This window comes from Seriola lalandi, unplaced genomic scaffold, assembly GCF_002814215.2.
Source record: "Seriola lalandi dorsalis isolate HSWRI2012SDOR001 ecotype SW California unplaced genomic scaffold, Sedor1 jcf7180002054470, whole genome shotgun sequence".
NCBI lineage: Eukaryota > Metazoa > Chordata > Actinopteri > Carangiformes > Carangidae > Seriola > Seriola lalandi.
Window position 1 is genome coordinate 2,703,428 of NW_019525023.1, and position 24,798 is coordinate 2,728,225.

At 41.3% G+C, this 24,798-nt stretch overlaps 1 protein-coding gene across 2 annotated transcripts in view; it reads right to left on the reverse strand.

Moving 5' to 3' along the window:
* ptk7b (protein tyrosine kinase 7b) overlaps positions 1-23,736 on the reverse strand; it is a 73,520-nt gene extending 49,784 nt beyond the window's left edge. The window contains exon 1 of one of the 2 annotated variants that reach the window (XM_023411728.2): positions 23,157-23,736. In XM_023411728.2, coding sequence (XP_023267496.1) covers positions 23,157-23,277 — 121 coding nt within the window. In that variant the 5' untranslated portion in view covers positions 23,278-23,736. The remainder of the gene's footprint in view (positions 1-23,156) is intronic. The other variant, XM_023411729.2, reaches the window with a different exon arrangement.
* Positions 23,737-24,798: the final 1,062 nt, after the last annotated feature.

Genomic DNA, 24,798 nt, shown 5'->3' on the forward strand with positions numbered 1-24,798 from the left:
ACTTCACAGACCAGCGTCTCATCCCCTCCTCCTCAGGTCTCCCATTGTTCCCTTAACCTGGTTATGGTGTCTAGCATGATGTGTCGCGACCCCCCCCCACTCCCCGCCAGTATCGCCTCAACCCTGGTTCGGCACACATCATCTACCTCTTTCAAAGATGTAAAGAGCTGGGCCCATTTTGGTCCAGGGTTTGCTACAGTAAGCCAAGTCCCTGAAGGCATATATCCAATCGCCCAAACAGTTCTCTGGCTTCAAAAAGAGCAATAAGAAGTCAGGCAGAAGATCAAGCAGCTCACTGCAACAACTGGGCTATAAAGTAAGTTCAGGCTCCGTGCTAACTTCTCTGAGGTAAAATACTGAAGAGAAATCACAGAGTTGAAGGTCTAGACAGACTCAGCTGTTATTTAACTGTAGAGGCCCAGGGATCACAATGCTTATTGTCTTGACAGCATTGAAGAAGTGGAAGTCTCTTTCACTGGACAAGCATTGGGGACACGACACGGTCAAGCAATCAAGGACAGTGCGTCTGTGGTGTCCCAATAACAATCCCTGACATACACACACACCTTCCTGCTGGCACTGCGGTGGAATGCAGCTGCTCAATCCCATCCTGGTGCTCACCGGGCAGCTAAGTACAATGTCTTTTTTCAAAGGAGACGCTCAGATGAAAGAAGCTAAGTTAATTGCCTTGGGTACAATAGAAGCCTCCCTGTAAGGCCGTCCCATTTCCCCTGGCAATTAGGGCTCACTTCCCCCCAGGTACTTGTGAACAAGCCGTGGGGTCGACACTCGTGTGACTGAGCCTTGGCATGTGGACCAGATTCCACCTGTCAGCTGCTAGTAATCTATAGTGTGTGGGACACAACAGATTCGTGCCTGGATGCTGCCACTACATTGATGTGACAGAGAGGAAGAGAGGTGGCTCACTGAGCTGCCACTGAATAGGTATCACTGTAAGGGAAATGTGTAAAGAAAACAGGTAATATTATCAGCTGATGTTCATGCAGTGGACGGTGTTCCACTGTTATGTGTTATAGTAGACAAAACTCTTCACACGTGTCAAATAAAAACTTAAATAACTCATTTGGTTAGTTTATTAGAATGTACTCTGAATAGTGAACTATCATATCAACTGAAGTAGAACTCTCAATAGATAAAAGGATGATGCAGCCTTGTAGATGTAATTTACCATTGTTTGATTTATCAGATTTATGAGTTTCAGCAGAACAAAGCTTCATCAGAGCAAAGTAAACTTCCGAAAAAAAAGAACAAAAATCCTTAAAAGTTTTGCAATTGCACCTGGTACACATCTGGAGATGCTTTCCAAAAACATCATATCTTAATTAAAAATTAAATTTTGTGCATTGATTTCCAAACAGCAGACATACAATTTTGTAATACAGCTGTTCACATGCAGATGTTACACCATTAATCCCTTGGTGAAGCACAAATGATACTTTGCATATTCACATAGCAGCAAGTAAAGCTTTGTAATGTCCACATGGAAATGGGCAGATTGCAGACCAAAATTTATGAGCACATGGACTCTGTGCACTGACTGCACATTTTCGGATATTGTCAGGCCAGGACTTTAGCTGTGAATTGCAAATCGAGATGACAGACAGCAGTGCTGGCCCGCAAGGGTAGAAGAGAAATTAACTGAGAACTCCAGAGATGTCGTTCAACTTGTCCAGAATGACTTGCAATAAATGAACAAAGTTTCCTATGAGAATTTGTTCCTACTGGAAAGGATGAGAAGTCTAAAGCATTAAAAACAAAAAAATACAGGAAAGGGCTTTAAATGAAGGTTTGAGGGGAGTTGTATAACAACAAAGATGTGGAATGTGGACGTGTTTGGCGTCTGATACCAGCAAATTTATCAGAGATTTCTGACGCACATTCAGATGACTCAGATTGACTGTAACCAAGGGCATCATGTGCCTTTGCCTTTCTGTCTCACTGTGAACAACGAACCACTATGAACAATAATTATATGGTGAGAACGCTGGTTAACCAACGACACTGGCGAGGCGGCAGCCATGGAGTTTTTTTCTATGATTAAAGCAGAATAATTAGCTCTAATTACTTCCTGCTTTACACACCATCTCCTGCAGGTCATGCACACCGAGAATGAACAATGTTTTGCTTTTCCCAGGATTTAGGCTGAGGGGGGAGTGAGGGCAGGAGTGAGGGGATTGAGTAAGAATACGGGGGGCTGAGTTGAGTTTCTATTTACCAGACTCTTCAAAACACGAGCATGAATGTGTGAAAAGTGCACATACGCACACTTGAACGCACAAATGATACACATACACACATAGGCACACAGAGGGTGTATTTGTCAGATTAAACTAAGAAGGAATTGAGTGACAAAACCACCTATTATGGGCTCATTTGTATGTACATCACAGCCTCTCTTTGTATTGAAGTAAGATGTGTTGAGGCGGACTACTCTGCTCCTCAATGAGAGAGTGACAGCCCTGCTAAACCCAACCCCCCTTTAAAACCCCTTGAATGAGCTCTCTACAGTGGTTCCGCTAAAATCCTGCTCTGCATTAGTATGGGTAACAGCTCGCCCAGAGTGGGATGGGCAACATCAACGGCATGGAAAAAAAAAGGGAGAAAGGGATTGGCAAGTGCTAATGAAATGGTTCAATTAAACAGCTGCACTCCAGCAATGTAAATCATATTTTCAACTACAAACATAAAACCATCTGATTAGATTAAGCTAGTAGGTGTGATTACATGTTCAGATCACATGTATTCATTACCAGTACTGATCATTAATGATAAGTGAGTGAGTTGAATGTCACGACATTGATGCTTAATTTGAATATTCATGCATGAGGATGATCTGCCTGATATACCACAGTTTGCGCTGCTACGTGAATAATGTGAACTAGTAAATGCTAATGCATATTAGTACCATGCTATCTTGAAGGTAGTACCTTTTAGCCATGCTAGCATTGGGTATGACAACTGAGTTAAAATTACTTTGGTGATTACTTAACTTTTCATCTAACGTCATCTTCATTGCCTCTTGTTATTATCAAAGACGTGAGCATAGGACACTGATAGACAGCTCTTCATGTTGAAATATACTGATGTGGAAAATACTTGACCATAACTCCAATTAAATGGCAATCCCCTTTAACAGACAGCAACAGCTACTCAAATCTTTTTATCCCTTAAGGTCAAAATTTCAATTTGTTTGAATTGGTTCATGACCAAATACCTGCAAAACTAATGACATTTCCATCAGCCTCAGCTGTACTTTGTGTTTAGTGCTAATTGGCAAATGTTAGCAAGCTAACATACTAAGATGGTGAACGTGGTAAACATAACACCACATTAACATCAACATGTTAGCATTCTCATTGTGAGTATGTTAGCATTTTACTGCTGTGAGGAAGTACTGAAGTGAATTCTTGTCTTGTTAAAACATCAACTAACTGCAACATCCCATCATAAGCTCCCAGAGCCCAAGATACATCTTCAGATTGCAGTTCTGTCTGAGCAGAATCCCAACATAAACAAAGTGATATGAAACAAAGAAATGCATAAACTCCTCATATTTGTTAAAAAGGAACCAGATGATTTTTGTTGTTTTTGCTTGATAAATACCTTGATAAACAATCAATCACCCAACCTTTTATCCAATGTTTTTTTCAATTCAATTACAAAAGGTTTCAAAAAGTTTCACAACCCAGTTCGGCCGCAGAGAGAGTGAGTTACACTCTGAGCAATCCAAAAAGCCCCATTTGGAAATACTTAAGACTTTGGTCAGTAGACGGCAAAATAGTGGCACCTCAAGATAAAGTTGTATGCAAGCTATGTAAGCTACAGTTAGCCTAGCCTACAATTCCAGCACTAGCAACCTCAGGGCACATCTCAATAACATGCACTCAAATGGGCACCTACACATGTAGTTTCGTCTTTTGTTGTATTGGTTTTGCCTTCTTATGGACATATTGCACAAAAATAGATATCCAAATGGTCCGTACCTATGTTTTTAAGAAGCAATAAACAATCCCACACCACATTTCCGTTTAGTCCTGCAAGACCCCATTCTGTTGCTGCCCACAAGATTCGCCCACTTTGGATGACTCTTGCCGACTCCCTGTTGGTCTCATTGGCTGATCAAAGCCTTCTGTGACAGAGCTCAGACTGTGTATTCTTCTGACTTCATAGCTAATATTAACAAGTCCAGGAAACCACACTCCCACCGGCAGGAATGCCTGACACACATTGTTTGAATCTCTCACAGCCCAGATCTCCCAGCTGTATCAGCCACAGGTTAAGTGTTTCATTCTGTCTGTGTTTAGATGATGTGTAGGGGGTAAACATTTAAAGTGCTCTTGAGTATGACAAAAAACCCAGTCATGGTTTCGGAAAACACATTAAAATGAAACTCATTGAATCTAATGAGTCACACTCGCCCTCGCCAAGCTGATATGCATTTCGAAAGCATAAGCTGACCACACCATCCATTATGCATTTAGTAGATGCAGGGTCAGAGTAAAACCAAACAAGTGTTATTCTATGCATGCATGTGCATGCAGGGATCACTAAGGGCAGAGGAGTCCAGGCACTTTGACACTGATAGCGATGCAAATGAGCTTACACAATCTCCTAACCAGTCAACCAGTCATCCACATCCATCAATGACACATGGGGTGCAGATTAGAAGGACTGCATCCATCACTTGACATTACACACTACTCCTGCAAACCGGCTTCCAAGGAAACATGATCTGGAACACACTGCTTCACTCCCCTGAGTATATATACGAGTGTATTTGTCAATTTGGAAGGAGGTCTTTCAGTATAGAGTGCAGCTGTGGGCACAGCAGGGACTATACCAGTGTGCCAGAGGGATGTACTGAAGTGAGATCTGTGACCCGTGAAAAGGGACGCTGGGTACCCAAGCTCCTGCTGGACGCAAATCCCCATTTCAATTTACCACCTGGCATAACAAACCTCACCTACACACAAACACAGAGATAAACCCACATTCATATCACACCTGAGGAGACGAGGAACAAGGTGCAGGAAGAGATGAGCTGAAGCAAGGTTGGCCTAAACCCAGATCATGGGAAACGCAAGGTCAGCGTTACCCTGGCAGCCTGATTCATTATAACAGGAATACAGAGAGGCCCACAGCAGAGGGATCTTGTTATAAACGTTAGCTTCGACATATCCCGCCGGCCAGCTCTAATGGACCACATCAGCTCCAAACATTAGGTCTTTAAAGGGAGTACAGGTACAATTCTGGAGTGAAACATGAGGCTCTTCTGGTCCTTGAATTTCCACTTTTTGTCATAACATACAGTAACTGTTTGAAAGAAAAAGCAGAAATCATTCCGGCCCTCTAATCTGTGTCATGTCTTTCGATTAGTTAAGCTTATTTAAAAGCTTGAAGGGGACTTTTACCACACAGAATGAATGCAATGTTTCACAGACAACAAAAAAAACAATATTAGTCATAAATTCAACTGAAAACTGCTCATCTCAAGCTCAACAGTTTCTTCATCTGTGACAGTGACCAATTAAACAGTTAAATGATCTTAAAATAAGTATATCAACTACACATTAAAGCTCAGAGTACAGCTAGTCGCATACTATCACTAACCCATAGAGACACACCACAATGAGTGTGTGTGTGTGTTCTAAACATTAAAGTAAAAGATAAAACCGGTGGCTCTAATAAAGTTAAATGTGTATAGAAAAAAAAAAAATTTTCCAATTCATTGCCTCTTGATATTATCAAAGATGTGAGCATAGGACACTGATATTCAGCTCTTCATGTTGAAATATACTGATTGGAAAATACTTGACCATAACTCTAATTAAATGGTAATCCCCTTTAACAGACAGCAACAGCTACTCAAATCTTTTTATCCCTCCATGTCACCCCGAGGCATCCCCCCCCCGTAACATAAATCTTTCTCTCTTCCCTCCACCCCTCTCTTTCTGCCCTGTTAAAAGTCAGAGCCCCTGAGAAGCTGCCAGTGGCTGCAGAGAGGAAGCTCACATTTCAAGACAAAGCCCGATCCTCTGTCAGAAAGGAGACACTCTCCAAACCGGGCCTGCTATTTATCACCGGGAACCTGTTTTTCTGCCTGCTCCCTGTCCCACACCTCAGTGCTGAAAAGCTGCCCGATGAGGTTGCCTCTGACTGTTTCGCCTTGAGAATGATACATTTTGTTGACAGTGTGGACAAAAAAAATCTATTACACTATGTGAAGGTATGCAAGGTGAATGGGCTTTGTTTGAGTTTCACACAAACAAAAAGAGAGGGGTCGAGCAGCCGGTGACAGCCACTGCATCAGCACATTGTTAGTTTACTAAAGTTTGGATAAACTGTATTTTCTGTGGAGACTTTGTCTGCGTAGCACAAGGAACACAAGAATTTACATCCTGAGAGTTATCAACACTGCAACAGTCCCGCTTTTGTCTGAGTAAACAGACAATGGACAGCAGCTGAGACTGTTTAGAGAAAAGTGACAATTTGTAAAGATTTAAAACCTTGTTAAATACACAACATGGCTGCTGCTGGTTAAGATGGCGTTTCCTGTGTGAAATTACATGGTGGGGATAATCAGATAATAACCCTGTAAGGAGCAGGTTTGCCTTGTTTAAAAGGTGAGAGGTCATGTTATACAGAAGCCCCAGTGTTTCAGGACCTGAGGTTAAAACATATGTCCTGACCTTTGATCAAAAAGCTCCAACTCTGTCCGACAGTCTGACACCCAGGGTCAGGCCTATAACTACGGAGACTGTGGCTCACAACTGAAGGTCAGAATAGTCATTTTATAACACGCAGTAACAAAGAGCCACTGATCCAGGCAACGGAATTTCACCCATAACAGTCTGAAGACACACCCAGCTTCCTTGCACTGCCACGAATCCATGAAAATACCTTTCTGACAAGTGTGCCACTTACAGCTCAAATGAAGAAACATTTCACAGCTCTGAAACTTAATATTCTGCAGTAGCAAATATATTCTTTTACCACAACCCACCTCTTCTTCTCTATAGCATATGAAGTGCAAACCTCTTGAAACATCAAAGGGCTTCAACCGAACCAGCAACTAACAAGCTAAAGCAAACATTGAATGTAAAGAGGAAAAAATGTGCAGGCTGCCTGAAAATAGGTACAAGTAAATTTCTGTTTATTTTGCAGAGCGAGCCGTTATTTCATTTGGATTAGCATAGCTCTGTTGGAATGCAGCCAAAAGAAACAGCACACTCGAGCTCTACCTCGTCAAATACCTCCACCCAACCTATATTTCAGATTCATGCACCACCTGCTCGACGCCACATGTGTTAAGCGAGTTAAGAGCAAATGGCATTATTAGCAATGTACCATCGTTAAGATGGCTGAAGATTGGTGAGCAGTCAAAGATGCTCTTGTTGTCTCTCAAAGGAGGATAACATTGTTAAACTACAGAAGAGTGATGTCTGGTACAATCATGTGCTGCAGGGCTAAAATCACATGAAAATTATTAGCACAGAATTTTCCCCGGGATTCACTCATTCATCATTTCTACAGCACATCAATGGAATAAGACTCTCAGTGAACCATGTCAATGAAAAGAACAGAGCCTCAAAGGAAAGAAAAGCACAAAGGTTTCATTTACAAACTGGAAAAATCAATGAAAGCCTCACATTAAATTACGTGAAGCTTATTTGGGAACTGGTCTTCATCATACAGTAATACTCCCATCATAAAACGCTGAAAATGGGCCATTGTTTATGGCATGTACTGAGTAGTCTGGCAACAGTATATTTAACTAGATCTAAAACAAAAAAAAGCATTTTTACCAAATAAGAAGCATATGGTTTTACATTCAATTACAGCCATTTTCTCTGCGGCTCACATTTTTACAAGAGCCACTTGTTCGCTGCACAACTTGCAGAGGAATAATCTAGCCACACGGCTCATGGTGACCTCAGGAACTAGCCACCTAAAAGCAGCACTCATTCATTTAAAAAAAAAAAAGAAAGAAAAAGACCTTAGAGAGACATCAGACACACCACAAGATCCTGTACAGCGATTTTCCTGACAGGCATATGTACAGAAAGAGTCATGTTCAGGACTGACTCACTACGAGGGAAGTCATATTTTGCTCATAAAATTTGGCTGTAAAAGTGCCAAAATGTCACCACTAAATCTAACTGTCAACAAATGATAAACAACATTATTCAGCAACAGTTAACAATTACTATAAAAATCTACTTGAGCATTCCTGACGTGCAACTGAATCAATCTAATCTCAAATCAATATTCAAACACATTGTGCCTGCCCAAAATGTATACATGACAGTGACCATAAATGTGTGTAGGTTTGAGGAAGGATTAGCAAAACCTGCAGGTAGTTACAGAAACACTGAAAGCTGCTGTAATATGTAGTGGTAATTTAATTATAACACAAGCAAAAAAAAAAACTCATGAGAAGTACCTTGTAAAAAAGACACATTAGTATTGTAATTTATGATCCTGTAACCGCAAAGCACTTGAATGAATGTTACGATGACTTCATGATGACTGTCAGGGGGAGTAAACATGAACCATCCTCACAGTTGTTCTGTGGAAGTTTGAATGTGCGTTTGTAAACCATACTGGGTTTGCTGGGATTACATGTAGCGTCAAAGGCTGATGCATCATGGTTCAGACTGGTATTTAATAAATCAATATGGGAGCACAGTAGGACAGGCCCTGGCCATTTCACATCACCTGATCCACGGAGAAAATCAGATCAGGATCACAAGATCAAGCTGGTGAGTGCCAGGGCCAGAGAGTCTGGACAAACTGGAAGAAAGGAAGTGACCGCAACGTATCTGTCAGTTTTTCCCCAAGCACACACAGTCACCTAAACATGCATTTCTGAAATTTAAGTGCAGCCCTGTGTCTAATGAAAAGTGCCGTTCTTTCCTTGAGCAAAGCCCTGGTCATCAGGGCACAGCTGGAATGAGGTGTTGCATTGTATTTCCTCTGTAAAAAATCGGCATGCGATCTATTCAAGTACCTATTGTCAAAAATGTAGCCAATTTGGAGCCATTTGTGAAAAAAGTGTATCTGAAGCTAATGGATCCTTGGTGTGACCCTGACATATAATCATCCATTACACTTTTCAACTTGACGGGGTTCCGCTTGGGAGCTCACACTTCCATCTGTAGTGGCTTAAAACCTGCGTCCCTTGCTCAGTTTGAATCAGATCGGTGCTTGTTAGAGTCCATCTGTATTGAAACCTGAGCAGGTCTTCTCTCTGACCCTCTGGCCTCCCTCCCTCTCTCCCTCATGGTCTGATGTCCTCCAGCTGCCCAAATTACCCATACTCCTGCCTGAAATTAAAGTCTTCATTAGGACATTTTTAGAAGCACAGTAAACCACTGTCCGTGTTTTTATGGACTAACCCACCAACAGCAATAAATGTTACTTTGAAATACAGGCAGCGGCTAAACCTTTCACTCCTGATTTCCAGCTGTGACATGAAAAGGGAGGAGGCAGTTCATGTCCAACTTATAGATGTAAATTTGTGACTGTTAGGTTTTTCACTGATCAGTCAAGTGTTCTAATTACTTTGGGACATTTAAAAAACAGCCTCGGATTGGATAACCCTGTTTTCAAGCTCAAGTTTGTGTTTTCCCAATATTTCGGCACTTAAAATTCTAAAAAGGGACATAATAAAGACATGAACTTTATTATGATACCATCCTGGGCATTTTACATTTATTCATAGTAAGCCAAATGTGGTCTCACCAGGCATAAAAACAAAGCCCAAGTGCACTTGGCTTTCCATAGACATTTACGTAATATATTCATATTTCCAAAGTAAACCAACCACTTACCAGAAAATAAGGTCCAAAGTAATGACTTCAGGAAATGCACAGAGTTAAGAGAATCCCAAACGGTAACTTCAAAGTAAAACATTTCTAAAAAAAATAGCTAATGTGAGTGTGAGTTTGTGAATGTGAGTGTTTACAGAGGGAAATGGGGTGCAGGGGCCAACAGCCCTGGGAGGCTCAGGCCTGTTGTATGGCTTTAATACACTCAGCATATTCTGTGAATGTCTCTCACCGTTTCCTTGCACTGGGGAACTCGCTCATGTTTAATGCCTTTTGAACAGCCACAGAGTTTTAGAAAGAGTTACATTGCCAGACAAAAAAAAAAAGATCAAACAAAGGAGGAGGGGTGGAGGAAAAGCTGCAGGACATCCAACTCTTGCTCTTGAAGGAGATGAGAAACATTTGTGCGGGTGTCTCTGAATAGAGGAGCTTGTTTAATTCATGACTAGCCTCTTTCCCGCGAGGTGTTGTCAAGTGTAGCCTGGCTGGCTGAAAATCTGAAGACTTGCTTTTCTAGTAAGTGGCCCTGATGTCAAGACAACTGCTGTTTTCGACAGGATGCAGTGATGTTCACGCTCTTCATGATTTAAGGGAATCAAATTAAAGCATAGCAGCTTTTCATTGTAAATTACTTAAGTGAAAAGGGGCGGTATTGATGACCGTTGATGAACCAGGGTTACGACATTTCAATATCCAAAAAGGAACACATGACAGGGAAACGCTACTGTGACAGTTTGACACATTTCCTTTCTTTTGACGTCTGCATGTCAAGAATGCGGTAATGCGTATTTGATTGTCACTCGAGACACATACAGTTCCAACATGGCATTTTTTGAAAACAGACAGCGGGGTTTCTCTTTACATCAGAGTGCAAGGCACTTTCTGTTCCACAGTCAGAGAGTAGTTCTCTCTACTAAAAGCACACCACCATGTTGTGAGTGTTCAAAGAGCACGAGGGAGGAATATAAAAGGAGAGGGAGGAAGCGAGAGGTGCACCCGGGGCTCGTGTGTCATCTGACCTCATTTTAAGTTAGACCTGTGAGGTTGCAGGGAAGGCAGGGGTGTACCTTTCACTGCAACCTTTTCTTTGCTTGCTCCAAAATGACAGTACGAGAGGGCGCACACAAAGGCAGAGTAAGACGTCTGCCTGGAAACCATCCACAGAGAGATGAAAGAGCCCCGGTGAAGTCATGTTGCAAAAATTCAACAGGCAAAAATACACAGCTCTATCTCCGAATAATGGGCGAGCAGATTTTTCCAAAAGACAGAGAAAGCACAAGACACGGAAAAGGACCTAAGGATAGTGGATATTGATATAACGGCGTGATGCAACATGGATAATTGCCATCTACCATAATGCCACTGGTAGATGGCATTATGTACTGTAGATACTGAGCTCTTTTTGAAACTGGGACAAGTATGCTCAATAAGAACTAGTTTGTACAATGTGTCATGCAACCACGTTAAGAGACAAAAGAAAATGTTCTGAACGGCCACACTGGAATACACTCAATGGTATTTTCATGTTGTCTGTCCTTGGAAGCATTCATGGTGTTGCTCTCGGCCATTCACATATGGGAGGAATTCAAACCCTGCCAGCTTTTTCACCAACACATACCTGGCCAACTGCTGCATGAAGTGGGTGTGAATGTCACGTTGTTTCGGAAAGTTACAGAAATTGTCAGACACTGAAACTAATTACTAAGTAGGCTGGCCAATGCCCAATTCAGATAAAATAAATAGCTGGCACTCCCTCCTAACTGAAGCTTCCTGTATGTTGTCAGCTGCAAAGTAGGTCTACAAGGTTATTTACTTATAATTTCGGGAAGCAGCTGTCATGCAGTGATGAACTCACTTAAAATTTTGTCATCAGTCATGTATGAGAACAGGCCAGGAAGGATAAACAAGGGGTAAAGTTTTTGAAACAGCAAATTCAAGGGTCAGTAAAAAGGACATATAAAGTACTTGCTATAAAAATACAGGTATGACAGATATGTGCCCACAGGTGCTAAAGCTACATGTGTATACCATACTAACACATGCACATACATAAATGGCCTTTCCTGTGTGGCGTCAGTCTGCGTTTACATATTCTTTAGATTCCAGAGGCAGTAAAAGCCCCTGTGTGTTCAGGCGCACAGGTCCCCCCCCATCCGCACCACAGGAAGTCCACAGCCAAGCAGCCGCCAGCCTTCTCCTGCCACGGCTGTTGTCCAGACCCTCTGGGAGACCATAGCCTTTGCCCTCCATTCTGACCACACACACACACAACACACACACACACACACACACACACACACGCACACACACACAAACAGAGCTGACACCCCCAGCTACAATGTTCATGGTGAGGAAAGACAGGAACGTGGCCCTCTGTCTGGGTCCTAACCTGGATGAGGACACAAAGCAGTGGTGAAAGCTCTAACCTGGAACAGAGGGGACGCTGCAGTGATCCTCATTTGCTCTGACGTAATGCCAGGAGGAAGCAACCGCAACAAAACATCTACTTCCTCTGCTATGTGGCACAGGAGGGGGAACCGGGGACCATTGTCAATGGTCAGACACAACACTGGCATTTTTATCTGTTGTCACCTCAGCAGATAAGTACAGGAAGTGTTGCCCTGTGCTCCCCAATCAACACGGCTGTGTTAGCTGGCTGCACCTGCACAGAGCAGCCTATTGTAGTGGTGTGTATTATGTTGGTCCTCTGTGAGCATCAACTATTGTGGGATTTATGAGGGTAAATACTGATATTATTGACTCAGGCTGGTAATAACTGATACTGATAACAATGTCTGGAATTAACTTTTCATTTCACCCACAGACGACTGATGAGCTAAAATAACACCAGCCAGGGATAATGTGAACTGGCCATAATTACTTGTAAACATCTTCATCAATGTGCAGCGTTGAACGTCTTCGGTGCCATTATACATTCAACAGAGACCTGGTTAAGAGACCGCTGCACACTCAAATATGCTGCAACGTGCTTTATAGCAGCAACAATTACCCGATTTGTCGATCGACAGCAATTAATCTGCAACTATTCTGATTATCAAATAATTTTTTTGTTTTTACAGCAGTTTTTACAGCAAAAACACTAATTAATGCCCAAAATTCTCTGATTCAGGCTTCTAAGATGACAACTCAATGTTTTACTTAATCCTACATGAAAGTAAACTGAATATCTTTGGGGTTATGGCTGTTGGTCGGACAAAACAAGAGCTCTGAATACGTCAGGTTGTACTGTGGAAAGTTAGAATCGGGCGTTTTTTACTATTTAGTGTGTTTTATAGATTCATTTTTAATGAATTAATAAAGAAAATTACTGGCAAAATTTTAAAGATCAATAATTGCAGCCCTAATTGGCTTAGTAAGTCGTAAGTTATTGTTTGTAAACATATGATAATTTCTTCTGATGTTAGCGCAGCTTCCTTTCATGCACCTCAACTATAAAATGCTGTAGGAAACCTTAATTTAAAAGGGGACAACGGTATCTCAGATCTTGTTCACTCACACAATTAAGCAAGTTTGTAATTCAACAGGGTAGAACGCAAGTGAGTAAAAGATAAATTCAGGCGTTGTCATCTCAAAAAGTTTTCAGTGATTCATCAATGGAAATTTTTTATCCATATTTAGTGTTGGCGTGGGTTGGTGTTTTCCAGTCTGTGCAGATATTCAGTATCTAAATACTGGACCATTTTCATGTGAAAAAAATCCCTAAAAATACAAAGATCAAGTTTGCCCCTCAAGACTTTTATTTTTGGCAGAGCAGAAAATCCTTTTAAAACAGTTTGTAGACCATGAAGTCCTAAAATTCCATGGAAACCCAGAAAAACCAGAAACATTTTCAATGCCTTAAACAGCCAGAGTAGTTACCAACAAATATACTGTACAATGTACAATGAACAAAGTTTTAATAAAACACCAAGAATAGCCCAATACATCATATCAGTCTCCCAAATAACAGCTACAGTAGGGTGGAAGGATGGAGGGAATAATGCAAGACAAACAGGAAGCACCTTCATGTAGCTGATGTTACCGGACTACTGTGACCTCTTGCTGCACTGGTAAAAAAAACAACTCACCAAACAAACCAACAGATTTTCTCTTGACATGACACCTAGCTGTTGGACATTAAAAAGGCTCTGGAGGCGTTTTGGTCAGAAATGGGGACAGGACATAAGCAAGAGTCCTGATACTGAGTAAAGAACCAGACTCCTTCGTGTCAGCACAGACCAGGGACAGAAAGACAATTTGTTTGGATATAACCACAACTTCCCCACAGAAACTGTCTGACAGAATATAACAGCTATGAGCTCATCTCAACCCATCCAGAGACTCACTTCCCAAACACTGAGCAGAGAGGTGCAGTTTTACCAAAACCTCTTGCAGCAGACCTACTCAGTGATTCTGCTTCTTCTGTGCCATCCCTCTGTCAGAACTGATTAAAAATACACTGAAGTCTGGCTTAATGCAGACTCAGGGGGAGGTTCAGATAGAGGACAGAAGAGAGGAAGATGGAGTTTAAAGAGATTCGGTAGTTGGCATAGTTTGTGAAAGTGGAACGAACAAAGTGAAAAGGAGCAGAGAAGGGTGAAATAGAGTGCGAGGACAGCAGCAGCAGAGATGAAGATGGGGCCGGGGAGGCTGCTGAGATTGTTTAACATAATTAAAACCACAGAACATAACGATGCTGGCTGTGTAATGAGCTTCCCTCTTTGCTGTGGTAATTACTGTCTACTAATACAGAACAATGCTGGTCATAATGTACTAATGCTGCTGGGTGCACCGGCTACAGGAGAGATGTATAATCATCAAACATGGCAGGGTAACAGACCATGGGTCAGCAGTAGAGCCTGATTGATATTGGATTTTTGGGGCCGATGCCAATATTAGGGAGTAAAAAAATTCCAATATCAATATATCGGCCGATATATTTGAACGCGTTCATGAACACTGAAAACAAATATAAATATATTTAACTTGAATGAAAACAAAAGACATAAAATGCTGCCTATATAACTTGACCCGAGCACAAGAGTGACATACAAACGTTACTCAAGTGCAACTCTGCAAAAGAGGCAAAGAAAGAGAAAAGATCAAAGATAAATCCACTTTTCAACATTTTCATATTGTTAGGCATACTACATAGGCTCATACTCAGTGAACAACCCACACAGCTCTGCAGAACTACAATAATGGTTTAATGTGTCTAGCAGTCACTGTGAGTAGGCAAATGAATGTCTGAATGAATTACTCGCTGGGTCATTGGGAGTGCTCTGCTAATTAAAAACAATTAACTGCCGGAGGTGGACATTTTGTTATTTTTCCTTCTACTCTTCTTATTCCACAAGTTAAATAGCGTAAATATTCAGCCTAGCAGAGAGGGTGAAGTTTGATCTCAAGCCTTAAAACTAGGACATCAGAAACCTGTTGTGTTTTGATTTTGGCCGTGATCACCGACACGCCTCAGTGTCTTGTGCAAACAAGATAGTTGCCAGCTTGCCAGCTTGCTAGCTAACGTAAAGGACCAAATATTTGCTAAAAGAGAAAATTACAAAGCTATATCACAACATTACTATTGGAGGAAACCAAACATAGCAAAATGAGGTCTAAACTTACCACTGAATACATATGCTAGCATGGCATAAAATCAAAGAGGCCACGGAAAGGGAAGGATGATGACCAAAGCTCCGACAGCAACAGCGATGAAATTATTTCAAGATACTTTAAATAAGTATTTTATGCAGAGAAAATAAAACAAATGAGAATGAAAGAGATGGAGAGTTAGTCAGCTAAATCAAACCACAAGTAATGATATCAAGTGTAGATTGACATTGGTTGGATATGTAAACAAAGGCAATGGCGATACAAAACTTTTCCACTTATGAATATTAAAGCAGTGTAGAAGCAGCCAGTGGTGGCACAGACAGACTCAGTCTCGTTAAGCCAACAAATTCTTAGGACTGCTTGTTAAAAGGAAAAAAATGGGAAATTTGCAAATGCAAAATTCTGTACCCTTTTTGTTTCTTTCAACTCTACATTTCTTAAGGGTCAATTTCACCAAAAAATCCTTTCAAGAAATATTATGAAGGTAAATTCTTCTTTGTGTGAACAGCTGAAAAGATAGAACTGTGTTCCTCCAACGCCTGGGAGAGCACCAGTAGAACTGTGGCACTTGGTTCACATCCAAAATGTATGAGCATGGATTCAAAAGAACTGCGAAGCTCTAAAACATTCACAGGCTCCCCATGCCAAGATAAAGCCACCCGCTTCAGTCACACATTATGCTGGTTCCATCGCACACGGTAAATCCCAGCTGCGCAGGTTTAGTCAGGTATCAGGACTAGGAGGTTAACGCAGTACAGGCTGCCATGGAGACAGATCTAGCCCTCCTGTGGCCTTTGAGCTCAGCTGCAACCCACAGCAGGAAGACAAAACACAGCATAATGAGATGCACCGCCAAACACTACAGAGATCAAGTAAGCTAAGTGATACAGTAAACCAGCTCAGATAAAAGGACATATCAAAGACTCAAAGAAAATATATTCTTACCAAACAACAACTGGGCCCTCCTTAGGGTCAGTTGTAGTCAGCTGACCCCATTCATTTGGAAATCAAACAGAGTTGAAGGCCCTTCCCATTAAACACCAGTGGCCCATTCAGTTTGTTTAAATCTGCTGGTGTGGCAGGGAGGAGCCGAGGGCTGATTGAGAGCTGCCTGATGTCACTCTGCCTGTGGCCCGTTGCTATGATGAGTTCATTCAGCCTCGGGACACAAAGAGTTAATAGCTGTTGGGATTATGCAATGGCATGCCAGACGCCTTTCTCCTCTCCTGCCCTCCTTTCTTCCCTCCTCCCCTTCAAACGGGCTGAAGCCAAATTAGGCATTCCTGCACGTTTCGATCAGATGCATTTGAATGCTGTGGCAGCGCCGCACATGCTTTGGCACTGACATGGGAACAAAACAGGGATTTTGTTTCAGTCTGTAGGCGAGCTTCCCCTCACCAGGGCCTCACACCTGCCCTGCGGGGGGAAAGTTGTCGTAAGGATTTACAACTTACGGAGTGGGTGATATCTGTCAAACTAGTAAAAACATTTGTATTCATCATTTTAAAAGTGAACCTGAAACCGCAGGTTATCACTAATAGCAGAAAAGTGATCCAGCCACAGCAATTTAGAAAGGGTTATGGTTAAAGATAGTCGGCGACTACATCTGATAAGAGAACAATACTGTGACATTATTGAGGGATCATGGCAACGAAACAAGAGGAGATTACTGGATTTTTATTTATTGGATTATAACTTTTTGCATATAAGTGATGAGGAATCTTGATTTCTTGGGTATTTAATCCCAACATTCTCGTCTGACCATTTTATCTATACACACTTTACACAATAGAGAAATTTCATTACATCTCAAAAGTATATATATCAATATCACTGTGTGAAATTATACATGTGAACCATGATAAAGATTTTATCAACGTCGCCGACCACAACCATTCAACCCAGTCAGGCCAGACTCAAATTATACTCAGTCTAATCGAACTGCATTTCTGTGGGTCTCATGTCTTTGTGTCAATGTGTGTAATACCTGAGTGGATCTGAAAGGCCTATCATCTCCAATGAACATGGAGAACTTTGAACTGAAGGCAGATATGAATTGTTAGTCTTTTTAAATGTAATTTTCCTAAATTTTAGAGCCATAAGGACTTCCACCTTAAACCTTGAAAACGTGTTACTTCAAAATAAAACATTTTAAGAAGTATAGCTACATCTAGTTTGTATTGCTTGTGTTAATAAAACTCAGGGCTGTAATTATCGATTATCGATTAATATGCTGATATTTTCTTAGTTAATTGACCATTTGTTTTGTCGATGAAATGAAAAATGCTTGCTGTAATTTTTCATACCCCAAGGAGATGACTTAAGATATTTTTAATTTGTCTTTGACCATCAGTTCTAACCCAAAGATATTCAGTTTACTGTGGTGTATAAGAAAGGCAAGTAAGAGAAGTTGAAGAAGTTGTAACTGTTTTTGCTTAACAATTAACTAACAGCCATGTTCACCACTAAATGTTATATTTAGCCGTCTTGAGACTTATGGTATAGTATCTCACTGAAGCACGGCAGCAAGCAATCACAAATAACACAGAACAAAAAGACAAAAAAAACTTTTCTGAGAGTTACACAACAAAGTCAGCAGCAATGGCGGTTTGGGGTACAGGCTAACTCCTCCTCCAGCCCAGACAGGAGACAGAGCTGTGCAGGCAGGCACCAAGTCAATAAACAACAGAGATCCTTCCAGACAAGACTGGCAGCCACGAGGGGCAACAGACCAACTACGACAGGAAAGAAGGAAAAAGAGACAGATCTACTAGGCCTGAATCCAATCACAACCACAGGGTCCAACATCAGAGCCAGCTAAGCCTCAAACACATGAGCCAACACGCATGCACTTTGTCACTCACACATACACACAGCAGCTAAAGCACAAGTCATTAGGTGCAGCAATCAGCATTTAAAGTGAGCAGCTTGATTCTCGCAGTCGTTTGTTTATTTGGCTTTATCGATCACACAAAGCCAGCGGGGGCCATGGAGAGCAGTGGTTATTATCATATTATTTTTTGGTCCAAGAAAGGAAGATCAGGGAAATTCGTCCTTTCCTGCTCAGATCAGCAGATATATGTTAACTCCATACTCATACCAAATATTTAATGTCACCACTTGGAAAATATTAGCATACACAACAGCTTATAAATCGTCATATCAATCTCTCTCTCATTAATCCGTCCCCCAGGGCGATGAGAATGTGGTTTTTGGCAACCGTTGATCCATAACTTCAAAATGATTCTAATGAACACATTTTAAAGATGCTGGAAAGAAAACTAAAAACAAAATGACACTAAACGCATGAAGCATTTTTCTCCTCTTACAGCAATTTATTTTAGTCATAGGAAAAAGTCCAGAGAGGACAATTACAGCAAGAAAGAAGGAGGCGGTTATCTTTAATTTCCTACTTATGCAACCTGCATGTCCTCCTTTCTTCATTCACTGACATGAGGAGGAACCTGAGAATAGAAGCATTGGGGTAACATGTATTTGACAAATGGCAAAGCTTGTTCAGTTAAACATCATCCCAAATGATACAATTACACAAAGTTGCGACACGGTTGTATATTTGCAGTTACGCCACATTTGTGTCTTCACTTCAGGATCCTCTATAAGGCTCTTTGCTCGATTGCTCTCCCAAAAACCCTTAAAAATGGCAGACCCAGATCAAATTCAGGGTCATGAGCTGGAGGACAGACAACCAAGAAGATGAGGGCTCATCAGTTTAGAAATGCCAAGGACCCTAAATCTGAGAGGCTAGGCAGCCATGATAGTAATCTCTGAGAGAGTGCAAGAAGATCCTCCCTTGAGAGAAGAGCCCTCTATAATGGAGTGAGTGCAAACGGCACACACCAACTGGCTGAAAAAGATGACTCTCAAGTTCAAAAGGCTTCACCTAAACCTGAATAAACACTGTCTGATAAATGACCAGAAACAACAGCCATAGGAGACCTTGAGAAATCCTCCACCAGTCTCACAACTTGTGCTACCAGTCAAACTTTCTGACATGTGAAAAAACACTGAGAACTAGATCTTATTATTTAACAGAAATAACAACCAAAAAACCCTACACTTTACAATAATAACTAATAACAATACAAAACCACAAACCAGGGCTGGGTATGTGGTTCAAATCAACATCACAATATTATTTTCAAGAATCAGAAATTGTTAATCAAAGCTAAATTAATCTGGTCAGACTGGTATATTGCCCAGTATAGATTGTTACAGATCTCTCTGTAATCAATGTATATGTCATCAGTGCACCATCTTTTCACATTTCTGTTAAAAACCACTTTAAGCATCTTTATCAAAAGGTATTTGTTCACATTATGTTATCATGTCAATACAAAAATGAAAAAAAAAGAGGATTTAGAAATTGAATCATAAACTCTCAACTATCGACATCGATGCCAACCTCAAGTCCAGTTCTGATCAAATTTAGATGGAAAATGATCAAACTGATGTTCAAACACTGACCACACCTTCGATATTAAAAAAAAACAATATATAGATAAAATCTTTAATGACCAATTTAAAGTTGATTTAGTTTCAATTACAACTTGTCCTGAATCCTTCATTTAGACAACAGAACCATGTAAAACAATAATATAATAAGATCACATCTGGAGCTGCAATGACGAGGCGATTAATCGATTGAAAGAAAACTTATCCAGCACTTAGACAAACTATAGTTATAACCACAAATCACTGCCTTAACAAAAATTTAACGTTGCTTAACAAAGCACAGCAGACATAGCATGTTACAGGGCTGTTGTGGTGGATTGCAAAGATGTTCATATAACATCTGAACCATGGTGCACTATAGTGAAATAACAACACATCAGAATCACCTGGTGTAGTGGAGAAAAAAAAACACAATACAACAAGGCCCAGATTAAATTTACATACTAAGAGTTATGTTTAAAGGAAATTAATCTGGAAAATGTCCTGTCATATGATAAAACTATAGAGGTAACAGCGGTTTGCTGGATCAACAGCTGTGCATGACAGATACCAATCTCAAGCTGTGCTCTGTAATGTAATCCACTCAGATCTATTCTATATATACCAAGGCTACATTTTCATTTTGATGATTATTTTCCACCACAGGATTGAAAACCACTGTAGTACCCGACAGATTTTGCATCATACAATATATGTTTATTTAGTTCATGCTTTCATCTCTGAATCTGATCATTCAGAGAATCGGGACCAGTGTGCAGCCAAACAGCCTACAGGCAAAGCGGGGTTAATAAGAGCCAAACATATGGATTTTAAATAACGCAGTGGCAGGTGGGCATGCCAACAAAACATCCTGAAAAAAAGCCCTCATGGGCTCTGTTTAGAGTTGCACTCCAGACGCTGGGCTGATATGGTGCAAATGCTGCAGTTCAGCTTCATGGACCTTCTAATAGATGCAGTGGAACCACCACTTAGCAAAATACGAGTTGATTCTTCATCTGTATACTACAAAATACCATCCATTCATTGACAGAAAAACAAATCCATCACACAAACCCAATAATATCAACTGTGGTTTTCTATTCCTGCTGTTTAGTCATAGTGGGTTGTAGAAGCCAGAGAGAAGATTCCAAAGTCAGTTCAGTCTGGATTTACTGGGGAATTCAATCAAGAAGTTTGACTGCACACCTCTAAATCATCGTGAAGAGATTATTATTTTTTTGCACAGGAATCCAAATTATTAATGCACTGGGAGACCTGAAATGTAGATCTTCTCCAGCTGCACCGTGAGGGAAAGAGATCAAAGAGGAGGGTCTGAATCTGAAAAGAGGCGAGTGTGTGTGGATGTTACTTAAACATTTCACATCCATCTCAGCACTTCGGCAATAAGCCCAGTCATTTTTTCACACAAATACCTCAGGAATCAGACGGCATTGATGAAGCAAAGGGGAAAAGTGAAAGAAGGGTGGAAGCAATAGGAGGGGCGAATGGGAGAGATGCTGCATTAGAATTATGGACATTAACTCCATAAGTGGCTTTCATCTGCTCTGAGAGCTGCTTCAGAGCAGGTCGCTGGTGAACTACAAATAGAAACCAGAGCAAGATACAGAAAAGCAAAGAGTGGAACAGCAAAACAGGGTGATTATTGTAGACTACAAAAAGAAATATGAGTAAATATTTGACCACAGTGCCCAGATCCTGCAGATTAGACAAACCTCCAGAAACATGGTGTGTTTGGTGTGGACGTCTTCATGTGGGCACAAAGCCACAATAAAAACAGTGTCTCACTTACCGCCATTTCTGGCCTTTGCAGTGCTTTCACATATTCAGAGAGCACTTTTAAAAATAGGACATTTCTAAAGCGGGCTAAAGCGCGAGGCAGTCATGACATTACCTGGCTTGCCTCAATTCATGCATCTTATAAACACAAACCCATAGCAGCCTCCGGTCTCCCCTGCTGCTTGCACACAGAGGACACATTCATCCCAAAGTGGGCACCATGAGGGAACTGGGGGGGGGGGGGGCCGTAGACACACTTCAACTTAAAGGAATTTTTCAGCCACTTTGACTATCATGGCTGTGTTGAAGGCGCAGGCAAACACAATCTGTACTCGTCTACATTTCAGTCTACATGTGGAGATCAGATAAAAGTGACTCAGTTGTGACATGATGAGCGGTGAGTTAATGAGCCTGATCGTTTGCAGGATAAGAGCATTCCTTGCACAAACTAGGAAGGATCCTATCCTGGCTTTCTTCTCACTCTGCTGAGGTTATGAACTTAAAGAGGCTTCCACAATGTGGGAGGGCGTCACGTCATGTTAATTGTTCTTTTTCCTTGCTCTTCTCTTTTGGGTAACAGTCAGACACAGATACAGCACTGCTCTCCGCCACCCATGCATATGAATGGCACCCATAAAAGCACTTAGAGCTGGGGCTCAGAGAGGCAGCTCAAACATGCAAACAGAGTTATGAATATGATAATCAGAAATGGTGTATCCAATGTGTTGTGTGAGGATGGTAGTATACTCCTGGGAATACATAATGACATGGCATGGCTGCCTTCAGTGATGAAAACCTGCTATCATCCTGCCATTCCCCTGCTCCACATGAGAAATTTAACTACTCTGTCACTAGAGTAATATTCAAACAGGACTGTTGTTACATAGAGTAAAACTGTGCAATTTTGTTTTCAGCATTTTTTTTTGCACACTAAGAGTATCCTATCATTTTCCAGTAAAATTTCATTAAAACATATGGATGAAATAAACTGCCATTTTGAGGACAGCAGGCTGGATTTACCCACAAAATTGCAGTTGTTGCCCCCCCCAAAACTGAGGTTATGGGGGAGGGGAGGGAAAGGGAGGGGTGCCCCCTTCCCCCAATGAACCCCCCAGACAAAATGTACTTTACATTCCTTAAATTTATTCATAGTAGTAAACTTCATGGTAAGTGTTCGCCTGAAGAAATGAATGATAAAAACGGCTGCAGACACAACTTTCACCCTCGGTAGTGTTTCTGTTGTTTCTCTCACAATGCACGCAGTTACCCCAACGAACCAACTTGAACCAGCGACAGCAAAATCCCATAGAAAAGCATGGAGGTCAATGTCGGGGTCTTGTCTTATTTCAACGTTTGTCTTGTTTCACAGCAACAAGCGAATAGAAACAAACACAAATGTATGTGTAATGTGTGTATGAAATGTACAGTAGTTTTGTTACCAACCTTGGAAGCAGATAATACTGACGGCGACCACCGTATCCACCGGTGTTTTTCTCCTGTTAATCGCCGCGGGGTTTCTCCTGCCTCGCCTCCGCCGGGTCTGGCTCTCTCCTGGTAGATCCATGACCGTCCTGGTGCTCCGCAGCTCCCCGGTCCTGTTCTCCGGTGGTTACGGGAGAGCCGTAGGGCGAAAAGGGAGCGTCAAAGAGGTCCGTGCGTCACCGTGTGCGCACAGGTAAACTAGCCCCGTTACCTGCGCAGGTCCCCTGGGAAGCCAGACGGCCTGCTCACCTGGTTGTTTTGGAGACTAGCGAGAACAAGGCAGAAACATGTGGGACGGACGCTTCGGTGTACAGGCCAGCCGGACAAACGACTTAACGAGTCCAGACTGAGAAGCACCGCCGAAAGTTTGAAGCGAAGTTTAAACTTCCAGGTGGCTTACGGAGCAGAGGTTAGGTGTGAATTTAGGCCGCAATGGTTCATAACAACCCGGTCTGTATTGCCGCCGTTTGCCTGCGTCCAGAGCCGCCGACCGCCGGGCCAGTTCAGTCTCCTACAAGAGGGAGTTTCGCTCCGCGGTGTTTCCAAGTTGGCTTCCTCCCACCCGCCTGTGTGATTTTTTACACCAGCGTCAATTCTCACGAAACAATACGAGTGAGTTCCTGTGTGGACTTTCAAAATAAATGTTACAAAGTCTGATCTCTTCTTTTACTTTTTAGCAACAGTAGGCTTATTCTCTGAAGAAAAAAATATTTTAGCTACCTTTTCGTGCTATGTGAAGATAGTGTTAGAAAACGCAAATTTGTGCAGAGAATCTCAAACACTACCTTATTGCAGGTGCAGCAATAAGGTAGTGTTTTCATATTTCACGTTATGTACAGTAAATGTTCAATATCTTTCACACATTTATTTGTTTGCCCCATTCATTGTTTTTGCACATTTGTAGGTTGTAATTAATGATATAAGTGAGGAAATATATTTTCATTCATAATTTACAGACCAGAACATAAGTCTTTTTATTTTGAAATTTAAATATCCTATATCAATCTGTGTATCGTTGATCGCTTGACGTATATTCCCTCTTTCCCCTCGGTGCAGCTTCCGGTGCCCGTACCTGACCGGGGATAAGGAATACAACACTGCGACCCCCTGGTTCAACCGAATCACTGTTTCCTTCAACTGCAAATGTGCAGAATCCTTTCATGACATGCAACTCAATAAAAAAAAAATTATATTAAGTGCAGCATCTGGAAATTGATTTAATTTGGTCAAAATGCAAAATAAATGCAAAATTATCTGAAAAGGAAAGAAAAATTGTCAGTTCACAGTAACTTCACCTATTTTTTATACTATTACAATCTATCAAATTGGTTTCTCCATAGTTTTCTCTATATGATATATCTGTAATTCTATTCTTCCTGTAGGTCTATGTTGTGACTAATAACAACTGTAATGTTGTATAAAGTCCCCTCAGTGTGATTAATACAGTGGTGTTTTTGGAAAAGCATTTATCATAATGCTCTCATATCATATCATATCATATCATATAATATAGTTAAAGCAACAGGAACGCACACATCTGTTATTTAACACATTCCTTACATTTAAGTGTTTGACAGGTAACTAATGACACCAGCTCAGTGTG